Source organism: Vollenhovia emeryi, unplaced genomic scaffold, assembly GCF_000949405.1.
Source record: "Vollenhovia emeryi isolate VEMERY1.0 unplaced genomic scaffold, V.emery_V1.0 DF939139.1, whole genome shotgun sequence".
In the NCBI taxonomy this organism is placed as follows: Eukaryota; Metazoa; Arthropoda; class Insecta; order Hymenoptera; family Formicidae; genus Vollenhovia; species Vollenhovia emeryi.
In genome coordinates, this window is record NW_011967227.1 from 2,190,326 (window position 1) to 2,204,399 (window position 14,074).

At 36.9% G+C, this 14,074-nt stretch overlaps 1 protein-coding gene across 4 annotated transcripts in view; it reads left to right on the forward strand.

Annotated features, from left to right (window-relative positions):
• LOC105567288 (protein scalloped) overlaps positions 1-9,823 on the forward strand; it is a 171,711-nt gene extending 161,888 nt beyond the window's left edge. For 3 of the 4 annotated variants that reach the window (XM_012022046.1, XM_012022048.1, XM_012022047.1), the window contains 5 exons: positions 629-784; positions 3,015-3,230; positions 3,831-4,060; positions 4,139-4,373; positions 4,784-9,823. In XM_012022046.1, coding sequence (XP_011877436.1) covers positions 629-784; positions 3,015-3,230; positions 3,831-4,060; positions 4,139-4,373; positions 4,784-4,897 — 951 coding nt within the window. In that variant the 3' untranslated portion in view covers positions 4,898-9,823. The remainder of the gene's footprint in view (positions 1-628; positions 785-3,014; positions 3,231-3,830; positions 4,061-4,138; positions 4,374-4,783) is intronic. The other variant, XM_012022049.1, reaches the window with a different exon arrangement.
• The last annotated feature ends 4,251 nt before the right edge of the window (positions 9,824-14,074 follow it).

Sequence of the window (14,074 nt, forward strand, 5' to 3'; positions counted from 1 at the left end):
AAAACTTTGTTTAACCAATTTCAAGGCACCAACATTATTTTTAGCTATGGATAATTTAAGAGCTCGTTGAAATTCAATTCAAATGCATTCCCCATTATCTTAGAATTTTAACCCATATATTCGGACGTATATTCGCAGTTCAATTTAAAAAAACATACAAAAATTCGAATAATTACGAAATTCGGCTCTAATTATAAATACGTGTTTGATTAGTCAGCCTGGTATATTTTTATAACACACGTGCGTCTATATTAATTGTGCTTTATACATGAAAAAATTTGTACGATTTTTTTAATAATTTGATGTCGACTGGTCCATTTAATCAATTTGTCAAGGCACGAATAGTATAGATTATTTAAAAGTGTTTCGTTCAAACTCAATTCGAATCTAATATTTTCGATAGAGAACTCTAAATTCGTTAAAGGATTTACTATTTAAAGATTGCTCCGACAAGTCTCCTGGAACACGCGTTAACGTTTACCACACGCATTATCATTCTATAATCTATTTAGCCTCGACGACTTCTCATTGTAGCGCTTAGAATTGAAAAAGACGATAATTAAATATCGATAATATAACACTATGTCGTTCGTGGCATTGCGTGGTAATTGGTCTGGAAATTTGTCAGGATCATGCCACCAAGGAGAAGGCGCTCCAGACAATGTCGAGCATGTCAAGCGCCCAAATAGTATCAGCTGGAAGCGCGTTACACAACAAGATGCCCCCCGCCCTCGTGGGGCCCCTTGCCCTTCATGCTTCCACCCCTGTCTCCTATCCCGGAGCGGTAAGTCCTGATCTCGGAGAATCCCTTGAGACAAATCTTTTCTGTTTTATTTATTTCTTTTTAATCGGCCTGTCACATTAAAAGAGCCAACGAGCTTTAGGGTGAGACGACGAGACTCTATAAACGTATATGAATTAATTAAGTTACCAACATTATGCTACTGTTGGCTTCGCACGAATCGCTTTTAGATCAAACAAGCGGCCTCAGTCTCTCTTCCGCTTTTATAATCGTTACATTGATTCGTTAATTTTCAAGTTTTCTCGATCGATTTCTCGACACATCGAGCGCCGATAAACACAGAGTTATTGTTAACGAAGTTAACCGAATCGGCTTTATACAAATTCAGGGAAAATTTTCAAGACGACTTTGGACCACTTCATTTTCAGAAACAATGGATCTTTTCAAGTGAACAAATTGAATCGAATTTAACGGTGAATGGATTTCTGCCAACGAGAAATGTCGATTGTGTTAATATACAGGAAAGAATAAAATTCTGTGACATTAGTCGCTACGATGCAGTTTTAAATAGCAATGGCATACTTGTAGCAATTCCGATTTATCTCGATTTATATGACATTCGTTTGTCGACAAATTGAAAGCTTTGCCGAAAAGACGCAAAATGTCTCGTCGTCTTTGAGGATACGAATTTTACTTTTATTATCAGTATTGCCGATTTGACTTCTTCTTTTCAAGTTCGCGACTGTTCCTAACCGCTTTGCTCGACAACCTCGCTAATCCGCCCGTCGAAGGCAAGTGTCGTGTGGTTTGTCGACTCTGATCTATAAATTGTTTTTTTTGTGTCTCGCGAGATAATTATTTTATGATTAATATGTTACGCCAGAGAGATTGCAACGGGTGACATTAAATTAACAGCGTTTAGGATACAACGTGGATTCACGATTAAATCATGTTCAATCTCAGCAAGAGTATTCGGCATTAACTTCTTTACGCGCGCACACTATAATGGGTGTATTACAAATTTAAAGTTTTGTGAGCACTGTGAGCGGTGTGCGTTTGCGTGCGTGCGTGTGCGTGTTAAATAGATGGAAAATACGCCTGACATTTAAACGGAGCGATACATTTGCGAACGATAACAGTTAAGCTTGTTTAAAATTCGACAAATTTGATTTCGTATCTTTAAACCGACTTGACAGTGCTTTGCTTCCATCCTGTGTCTCGCACGAAGAAGAAAGGAAGGGGGAGGGGGTTGAAAATAATAAGTGATATTAACCGATTAGAGACAGTGACTTTAGTGTTCTCTTTGTTTCTTTGGTTAGGCTTTCCGCTTTTTCGCTGTCACGTTTTGTTCCCTTGCGCTCTCTTCCTCACGTCTGAAGAAGAACGAGGGAAGCAGAGGGAGAAATCTGTTTCCCCGATCAAATCGCGTACTTTCTTCTCTTCTTCGGCGCGAAAGCTTTCGCGTCGCAAACTAACCATCCCCCTTGCAAAAGCGACATCCCCCCTGGCTCTCTGCTGCTGCGCCATCCCTGGGGGCCCTTGTTGTGTATTGTTAAAATTGTTCATCGCTCTAATCTTGTACATATACATATCGCCTGGGCATATCGCATACCCCACATACGACATGTGTGTGCATACAGATTTACAATATGTATGCGTTACATTGGACGTTTCTGCATAATCTGAGGGAAAAAAAAACATTCGTTGTGGCTTACCAAACTGTCCCTCTTTCTTTCTCTTTACGTAATAAAATGCGACAATTACACTTTTGTTGTTATTGCTGTTGTTGTTCTCTTTTACTTTGTGTTCATTCGTTTTGTTTCCCATCGCTCATTCCTCGCCCGACGGCTCGATGGCTTTTACGGAAAAATTTTGCAAACCACTTTGTTTTTTTTACCGAAAAACAGTTGCGATACAAACAGTGCAACCAATGTGATACAATTGATTGTCTGGAAAATGCATATAAAAAATGCAACTACTGATAAATCTTTTTCGTAATTTAAGAGAAACGGATTCGTCGATTTCTTTGCTTAACTGTCAGCTTTTAATTTATCTCTTTTGCAATCGATAGTAATGCGATTACAGGACAATCGTTTTGTCGTACCAATGCAGCTGTTATAATCGAACGAACTAAAGTATCAATTATTTATTTATTCATTCGTTAAATGGCAATAAACTAGCTGGTTAATAAACGTTGATATCTAATTTGGCTAATCGTTAAACACCAATGTTGCGTGTCACCTTTAGGTATAAACTCGCGACATGTTTTCAGCAATTTTGGCAGCCAGGCTTGCAGCCAGGAACGTCCCAGGATGTCAAACCCTTTCCTCAGCCTGCCTACACCGGGAAACCGGCGACAGCAGTCTCGAGCGGGGATTTGGTCCAAGCGCAGCCTGCACCACCATGGGAAGGACGCGCTATCGCGACCCACAAGCTCAGGCTTGTCGAGTTTTCGGCCTACATGGAGCAGCAGAGAGAACAGGAGATTGTAAGTGGCATCGTAAGATTTATTAACGCGAAGGTAGAGCCCAAGTGTAAGCCTCTATATACAAAACTGCCGCGAAACCGACGTGTATCTTTGAGACATTTTTTTTCAATTTGATAAATGCGGCGCGCGTCTCCGTCTTGTTAACCCGTTGAAGAAAATGCTGACTGAGACTGTGAGGAATTAACTGTCGAAAACGATCGAGTAGTCATAGATAAGTGCGGATAATGTGGCTTGTGAAGATATTGAAAGAGTTATTATAAAGAACGATTCCAAATTGGTTTCCTTCAAGAAGAGTCATTGCTTTAATTAACTTGAGACGATGGAAGAAATTGAAAACTGTTGCGATCGGGGTTGTTAATCATCACTCGTACGAATGTACGAAAGACCTTAAGGTGGCAAAAATTATTTTATGAATATTACGCGAATAACCAGCTACGAATGATAAAGCTGCTTCATAAAGCATAGTAGCAGTTTAATGAATTAGGATAGATATAATATGTCTGTGAAAGGTTAATTTCTCGGATAGTTAACGATGTCGAGTATATACGCGCGATTACGGTTCAGGGATGTCTCGTTTACGTTAATTTCTTTTTCTTTCAGTACCACAAACACCTGTTCGTCCATATAGGAGGTTCCACGACCTACGCCGACCCGCTATTGGAAGCGGTCGACGTTAAACAGATATACGACAAATTCCCGGAGAAGAAGGGCGGTCTGAAAGAACTTTACGAGAAAGGACCGCAAGCAGCTTTTTTCCTCGTTAAGTTTTGGGCTGATCTCAATAGCAACATCCAAGACGAAACTGGAGTATTCTATGGCGTTACGAGCCAGTGAGTAGCACGCGCTGCTTCACGATTATTCGGTTTTAATTTGACAGAATATTTATGCTGCATTTTGCACTGTGACAGATACGAGAGCAGCGAGAACATGACGATAACGTGTTCGACGAAAGTATGCTCCTTTGGAAAGCAGGTAGTAGAGAAGGTGGAAACGGAATATGCCAGGTTCGAGAATGGCAGGTTTGTTTATCGTATTAGCCGTTCACCTATGTGCGAATATATGATTAATTTCATACACAAGCTGAAGCACCTGCCAGAAAAGTACATGATGAACAGCGTTCTCGAAAATTTCACCATCCTTCAGGTGCGTTATGACATTATTGATATTATTAATTCTTAAATAGTTCATTTCTTGCATATAATTTCTATATATTTTATATAGAATTTTTTATACTAATTCGTCAATAGATACTTGTGCGTTTGAAATACCAAGTCACCGAAAAGTTTATTTATTTATGTATTTTTTAATTAAATATTTTGGGCCTCTAATTTTTATTAATTTTGTTAATTTTGTTCTCGTCCGTCGTCCGGTTTTACAATTACAATTTAAATATTCTACTGGAACATTGACGAGTGTAAATGTATTTCTGTCTGTGTACAACAATTATAAAAAGTTTTAAATAATCTGTGTTGTAAACACAGATATATATAGAGAGAGAGAGGGGGGGGAGAGAGAGAGAGATGTTTCTGACTTTGTACTTTTTGCTTTTGCAGGTTGTCACGAACAGGGACACGCAGGAAACATTATTGTGTACGGCATATGTGTTCGAAGTATCGACATCTGAGCACGGTGCTCAGCATCACATATACAGATTGGTCCAAGACTAGCCTGCTTGAACCTGCTCGCCATGCAGCCATCCACCCCCATCAGTGCCTACCATCACATAAAGATCATCCATACACGTATACATACACGATTACATTGTGAAAATACAATATACACGTACAACTGAGTTCCTCTATTCTGAAGTTATTAGAGTCAAGCGTTTCCTCTAATCTTCCCATCACCATTTACTCTAAAGGACACAAGCAGATTGAAAAAGTTATTGTGCGCCTGTTTTATTAATTTCTTCGTATCTCGTGTTAGATATGACATATGAGAATGGGAAATGTGACATACACATGGATAATGGAAAAGGCAATAGGCAGCCTTGTAAAAAAGAGAAACTTAATTTAGAGGAAACCAGATTTATAGAATAGAAGAGAACTTTGAATAGAGGAATTTGATTATCGCGCAATATGTTACGTGAATATGTGGGTGTAAACATATGCTTACACTTATACAGAAATATTTTCGCGTCCGTAGGTGAGTTTCGATGGAAAATATTCGGTCGATAATATGAAAATTATTATATAGACAGATATATAAATACTAGATGTTATAAATAAAGCATCTCCATCTCGTCCACATACAATCCGGATAAATTAAAGTATGCAATTGCATATGGTTTTTCTTTTTTCTCTTGCATTCAAGTTTTTTTAACTCGAAACTTTTCTTGCATAACATGCTAATTTCGTAAATTTGAATTTTATAACAAGTATTCTTTTTATTTTGACGAATGCGTTTAGTAGAGAGATATCGGAAAATAAAATGAGACAAGTCGCGATATTTCAAATGATTACAAACCGGCTGTGCATGCTAAGGGATTAAATTAAAGATGAGAAATTCTAAGTATTGTATAATAAATATTATAAATACCCCAAAAGGTCTAATTTTTATCCTCGTAGTGTTTTGTACCGTAAAATAGACGGAATGTGTGTTGCGAACGTTTTCCGTGAAACTCCTTAACAAGGACTCTACACATCTCAACTCTACACACATATACAATAGAGTACTGGCCAGCCCGAGTTTGAGTTTGATTCAAAGTTTATACTTTTAGTAACTTATTGGATCAATATACAAGTATGTGACATGGTGTAAGAAGAAATTCTTGCATTTGTACCGGACAATGACATTAAGATATTACACAGTTATAAATTTTATAGTAAAATAGAGATCGAACAATGCCTCATATACATATTTTATGATCATGATCATCGTCCTGTTTAATTGGCGTCCTAATAAACTCGTCGATTAATCTTAATAAAGAGGATATATTGTAACAAATTAATTTAAAATTGACAATAAATTTTGGTATAAAACTGCATAAAGAAGTAGAAACATGCAACAAAAACCCCAAAAAAAGAGAGAGCGAGAGAGAGAGAGAGAGAGAGAGAAAACAAAGAAACAGACTCTGATCTCGGAAAGGCATGGTACCCCAACATGATTTGATTTAGTATTATAGTTTTATTATTAAATTAGATGGTATATTATAGAGACTCGAGACAGAAAACACCCATACACAGATATACATATATTATGTATAAGAATATATATGTTAAATATTAATGCAATGATTACAATTTACATTGTTATAAATGATCGTGTATAAAGTTATCTAAGTGATTTCTAAGTTTTAAAAGAAATGGAGGTTTGACCGAGAGATATGCCATTATGACTTTTTTTATGTATTGTAAAATACAATGATATGCTGTTTTTTTAATTATCACACTTAAGTTAGAAACAAAAGAAAAAGTAAAATATTGTACATCAACATGTGTTTCTTTAAGCTTTGTCACAAAACTGCTTTTCGCAGCGTGCAAAATTTCTCATCACTATGAAAATATCTGGTGCAGCAATTATTAACGTTATTAATTACTTATTAACGTTCAATGGGAGGATGATTATTTTTATACCGTTTAAAAATTCAATCGTTTAAAGCGCACTTAATAAATATGCAAACCCACTCTGATTAGGCAGCGACACTTAGGTTAAAGGGATGTGTTTGTATTTCTTATAATCGCCTTACTTTGTATTCTAAGATCATTTTCTATAGTTCTTACTGATGAATGATTTTTCTTACTTAGCGTACTTTGTTTGTTTTTATCTTTCTACACTTACAAAGCGATATACCAGATGGATATACATATATTGATTATACCGATGGAAAGTCACCATTATAAGTTATAACTATGTATATATACATATATGTATGTATCTATAATATATATGTATATGTATATATATGTGTGTGTGTGCGTGTGTGTGTGACTTTAATTACTCTAAAACCTACCGATCCTATCATTTTTTTATCAGGAGTGTATTGAAATCGGTTTCGAAAAATGTAACGACACACACATGGCAATTTCATAGTGGCATGGAGCATCGATATTCAAGTTACGATACAACGTTTGATCGTCTGATTTCAATGTCGCTCTCCAAATCTCTGTAAGTTAAAAGTATTTTTCAAAGCTGCACTGATATAAGGGGATACAATAGCTCGTTGCAAAAAAATGTTTCGTACTTAATAATATAATTTATACGTTACACATACATGGACCATGGAGAACTTACATACAGAGATCTTTCATGAACTTGCAATTAGTGGCAATTGTTTAAACGAGTAGGATTATATCTTGCAGTTGACTTTATTTAATCGCATCTCTCACGTATATGTGTATGTATGTATGTGTGTATATACATATATATATGTATATGTATACACGCACGCACATATGTATATTATATATATATGTGCGTGTGCGTGCGTGTGTGTGTAATGTGTAATAGTTGCACAGAAAGTTTTTACTTATTTTTTAATTCGATCTGTTGTGTGTTTCTGGAATAGGACTTGCCTATCGTGCAGTAAATATTAACATAAGCAAGAAAAGATCGTGTATATTTTAATAAGATAATATTATTTTCCGTATTCTTACTGTAATTAACTTTTACGGAACAAGTGGCAATGTATTTTGATCTCTTTTAGTCAGAAATATGTCGCTTTTTATTTGGGGTGAGAAGTGAATTTACTATATGGGTTGACTGGAGTAGAAAGGAATTTATGTTTAATCGATATGTGAATGTGGTTTTTTTTTAACTGGCAGCTTTTATATGTTTTACTCATTGTTACCGTTTTTCTTCCTTTTTTTTCATATAAGCTCGGTGTCTATTTGAAAGTAACTCTCGGAAATAAAAAGAATTGAAAACATAAAAAGAAATACACATAAGAGAGTAACTTTCTTTAGTACTTTTCAGTAATATGTTTATTTGTGAGTACGGTTTTCGAAAGTGATTCGCGACAGTATTTCTTTCAAATGGATACTAGCTAGTAGTAATTCATCGCGCGCTTATCATATCGTTTTTCTATTACTTATATTTATCGTCAATATATAAATTGTGATTTAGTAAAATCATTTGCATATAAAAAATGGAATTGTAACCACGGCCATGCTATATACGAATAAGTTTCTTTGCAGTACTTTGCTCGTTAATAACGATCGAAAACGAGATTTGCTACTTTGCATTTGCAGTAATTTCAATAAATGCAATGTAATATTGTCATTATATAGATACCATACATAATTATATTTATAATGAATAAAACAACATCGCGTGGTTACATATTGAATTGCTTAGTAACGCATTATTATTTTTAAAATTACGCAATGTTTGAAAGATACAGGAATTCGGTTCGGTCGTGTAGATTTTGATATTATGTGGAAATCCAAAAACAGGTGGAACGAATATAAAATTGAGAAAAAAGGAGCACCGACACTAATATTATTGACATTTATGCGTAATGATTTTAAAGTAAGCGAATTACATTTATAAGGAAAGATTATAAAAATATATATTTATCTATGTCTTCTGTGAAGATAGAAAATAGTACTCTCTCACTCTATATTGACGATATCGAAAATTGAGGCCCGATAAAAAAAGATACAAAATGCAGAAGTAGACTAAGGAAAGAGAAAAAAAAATAAAAAGAGACAATTCACACTGTACACAATAACATACAATATTGATCGATTGACTCAGATTTGTTAAATATCTTTGTACATATTTACATGAAGACCATGAGAAATTGTTCAAGTTCCAGCAGCTACATTTTTGTAACAAGTACTCCTGTGAGAAGAGAGAAACTGTTTTGCTTACGGCTCATTATGAATCCAGTTCCACATTTCGAAACTAAAGTAAATGCAAAAATTCTTAATATTTTCATAGAGACGTATTAGTTTCTTATAGATTTTCATAGAAACGTATTAGTTTCTTATAGATGCGATACTTTGATACAACGATAGATGTCTAATCCTTAATTTACTCCACTTTCGTTTATCTAAGTTAGTAACTAAATAGTTATACGTCTATAAACTATACATTTACTGTCAAAACTTAAGAAATGACACAATTACTCGTGAATATATTTTAGTTACTCTTTGTATTAATTAGATATAGAGATGAGTAATTAAAATATATTTATAAAGCAGAATATTCTTAATTATGCTTTAAAATGTATATTCATCTCTAATACGACTAAATCGAATCTTATCTCTATGAAAGTATTGACTGCAGCATGCACGCAATCGGCCTGCTAATTCGGTAAACTCCCAGTAATTTGCATCTCTTTAAAATTCTATTTATTCATATCCTGGAACTGCCATATCAAAGAATTGAGCTTGATTGTAAAAATGACTCAAAAATATTGATCGGAGAAAAAAGGAAACAAAAGGATCTACTTGTATATTATTATCGTAAATGAAATGAAATGAGGATCAAAGTAGTTGTTTTAATGAGTAAATGAAAAAAATAAATAAATAAAATGATATATCATTAAATTAGAGGTTTAAAAATATAATAGAACTCAGTATATGTACAGTATTTGAAAAACATGTTTATAATTTGTATGGAGAAAATAAATGATTGATATAAAAAAAGAGATTGTATTTTTCATCTTATACTTTTGCAGACGGTGTCCTGCACCGTCATTCTCCTGTATATACATATTTCAAATAAAGTCTGTCATTCTTCCTAGCAAAATTAAATAATTTCTACTAAAGTACCTCGATTGTTCGCAATAACAAATCTCCATGAGTATTTTGCATATGGAAATATCGTGTATTAAAATAACATTTATACATGTATCCTTGCGAATCCAGAGTTTTTTCATTTATACGATCAGATTTGCATATTGTTCGCTTTATTCTGAAGCTCGCTTAAAATTTTTAGACAATTTAAATATTCTTAATGGAATTTTATCTCGAAATTAAATGCAAGTTATAAATCGTTTAAAGCGGGCTATTGCCTGGCTATAGTGAATACTCACATCAGTAAATACTAACAGTGACATAACATCAATAATATAATTTCCCACTCAACAATTAATGCAATCAATCACATTGTTGCGTAGGAAATTAGAATATTGATGTTATGTAGCTGTTAGTTGGTGTTTACTGGGTAATTATCTAAACGTTTTTTCAAAACTTCAGATTTCTATTATATTTATTTTAAATTGGGTAGACGAGATTGTTCTCACTTAATTAAAAAATTTTCATTTGTACAACACACGCAAAGTGCCACGATAAAAGTTAAGGTAAATTTTTCTATTAATTCTCTCTCTCTCTCTCAGAGATATAAAAATATTGTGATTTAAGACAAAATATTCTGTTATTTTTACTAGTTGAGTCAAAGAGGCACGGCAACGTTTCATGCCAACTTTACAATTAAATACGCTCTATTCAGATAAACGGAGATCATATTTTCATATTTCGGCGAAATTAATTGAGTTTTATCTGCACGACTCGAAAAGTTATCGATCGTATCCGCTGTATAGACCTATCCATTTTCCTACCTACTCGCGCTTCAACTTTTTGGAGGTCCGATTTGGAGTTATACGCGCGCGATTGGGATTTAATAGGAGTCTTTTTAATCTCGCACATATGCGAGAATAAAGACGATAAGAATATAACCCACCCGAACTTTGACAGATAAGAAGAAATCACATACTTTATCAAAGTGGCCAATATTGACCACTAACTCGGCGTATCCCTTCGTTGGGCCAGATTGGACATACCTTTCGTTGCTCCCGGCCATACAGTCTGGTCATTTTGACCAGAGATCAGGAAGGAAGAAAACTCCTTCCATAGTCGATTTATTATCGTCACCGACTGATATTTCGTACGGTTCGAACTATACGCGAGCGTCGATCGTATCGAAATGCGCGACCACGAGAAGTTAATTAAAGAGGAAAATTAAGTTAAAAAACTTGCTGTACAAAACTCATCAAATATATTTTTACTTGCGTTATTTATTCGAGAATAGATGCTGATTGTCTCTTCGTGACTCGATCTTTAAATTCGAAATTCAAGTATGTATGTGTATAGAAAAAAAGAATTTACTTCGCGTAAAATTTATTTTAATTACATTCCGCGACTAATTAAAATTGATAATATGAATGAAATTTAACTATCAATAATTTCTTGAAAATCTTTTGAAAAATGATCGCGAAAATACGAAGATGCGTGTAACTACGCATGTATTCATGCGAGACGCATCTTGAAAGTGAATCGCGGGTTACAGAATAAATGACGTGAGACCCAGAGAAAAGAAACTTTCCGTACGATAGATAGACCGACAATTGAATATTCTAGTTAATTACTCAAATAATGTATAAAACTAATACAAATAAGTTTCAGCGTTCGCAACAAAATATTAGAATCTCACGTCATATCGTATATAAATTTGTTAATGAAAAATGGATAGGCTGTAAGATATTAGCTCGACGAATACGTCAATAATATTCGTCACATTTTGCGTGAAAATATGTAATGTGCCCAAACGGGGCAGTAACCCTCGACAGTGAACATCGCGATCACTTCAAGGAAATATATTAAAATAAACATGAAATTGTGTTGTTATCTATCCATCTTTACGCAACGAATCTACAAGATATACTAAACTACGATCTACGATCTACAATGCTATGCTCTACAATATGTAGATTCGTTGCGTTATTAAAAAAAGTTTCAGACTCACCAACACTGACGCGCAACAGCGGAGTTATGACTGCAACGTCGCTACGATGATTCTGTAATGCACAAACAAACATAAAATTAATATTCAAATAATGTTAAAAAAAAGCAAAGTTTCAAAATATATTTCTTACGCGTAACGAACCTTCTAGTCAATAAAATACTCAAATAATTCAACGTCTTTCGAAAAAATTCACGGGAACGAACTTTAACAAAATCTCGAATTACTTCTTTCTCTCTAATTATTGAGTTATGCAATGTGACTCGGCGAAAAAAAACGGCGAAAAAGGTCGCGTTTGCGCAAAATGAAGGATAAGTACCGCAAGGTTGCTCCGCCGATGCATGATGCCCTTGCTCGGGCCTCCTCCTCCTCTCAGGCTGTTCTATCGGATGGCCGGCTGCGCTGGTTTCCTTCGAAGCACAACACTAGCACTAAGGCCGGTATTCATAGTCTGTTCTTATATTTAAGATCGTCTTAAGTATACTCTTAATGTGTTTTTAACCAATCACAGAGCCGTATTAGCCTCTTAAGACAATACTTAAGATGATTTTGAAATAAGAATCGACTATGAATACCGGCCTAACACTCACTCGCGCACTCGGTCCTCTTCCTCCTTTCGCGAACAATCGGAGTTAAATTGTCAATCGACGCGGAACGCGACGACGCACGAGAAAAACGGCCATATTCAAGTCCAGACACGGCGCAGCGAGCAACCGGCCGCGAATGGCGCAACGAAACACTTCGCAATTCCAGTATTTTCGTCTCGACGGCTCCGCCTCGAGTGAATCGCGCGACACATCCACTCTCTTCGTCCTTTTTCTCGCAATCGATCATTGTCTCTCGATCCGTAACCGACACAGCCACTACGCATTCGTTCCAACAAACTTGATACACTCGCGAATCGCTTGCGCGCGTAACCGACGGAGATTCCCGCGGAAAGAGGAACATTGGTGCCAACCACACGCGGAAAATGTCACGGCGCGGTGAGTAACTCGCGGACGCTTCCTGTCCGCTCGAGAATCTTCGGGCGAATTAACCGGCCGCCGGCACCGAGTCACTTCGTCGCACAGGTACGTCGAACGCCGAACGAAAAAAGAATCCACAGTATCACTTGATAACCGGCGCGGAAGGTAACGAACGTTGTTTCCGAGTCTTGAGAATCCATTAGATTTGCTCGCCGTGCTCGCGCAGTTACACCGTCGGCACCGAGAGACGTCGACTGCGATTGGCCGATGCGCGGGGAGGGTGTCCCGCGGAGAGAATGGCACTCTCGGCGGCTCGCACGAATACGTCTTATCGACTAGAGATCCCTCGGCACGTACGTTGAAACGCCGAACGAAACACAATAGACGATCGCGCGGCATCCGGACGCGGAAGGTATTAAACGTCGTTTCCGATTCTCGAGAATGCGCTGGAAGCGCGCGTTCAGTTGGGCCGCCGGTCGACAAACTTCTAGAACGATTGGCCGATTCGAAGGGAAGCTTTGTCCGGAGAGAATGGCGTTCGGCGGCTCGACCGGCCGTGCGACGCACGAAACACGTCCTGCCAACTCGAGATCCCGCGGGCGACTGACTTCTGATTCACCTCGGTACGTACGTTGAAACGCCGAAAAAACAATTGAGAATCACGCGTTAACTGAAGCGGGAGGTAATAAAAACGTTATTTACGCTACTCAGTGTACGATCAAGGGCACGCGACGGTGCGGCGGCTCGAGCCGCCGCCGCGCCGCCGGCCGTTAGCCGGCGAGCGCGATTGGCTGGATCCGGGGGGGCTCGTCGTCACTCGTCGTGCGGCGGTCGGCGGCTCGGCCGCGCGTAGCGCGCACTAGGGCCGCTTCGCATGTCGTATTATTCTTTTTTGATACGCGTTCGCGACAAGTAAAGGCCTTCACACATAAAATTCCGTAAGGACGTAAAACGTAAGCGTAAGAAAATGAACAGGTTGGATTTGCTACTGCTTGCGTCATTGGATGTGTTCGAAAATGGATTTAGTTACTGCCAGTGAAAACAGTATAGTTGGTAGCAATGAAAATTACTGGTGCTGCGTTTTTCGCACGCCAGTAAAGTCAGTAAGGCTGGATCTACATTGGATGTCGTAAGTCGAATAATGAACTGTGATTGGTCAATTTCTTCCGACACGACTTACGACATCCAATG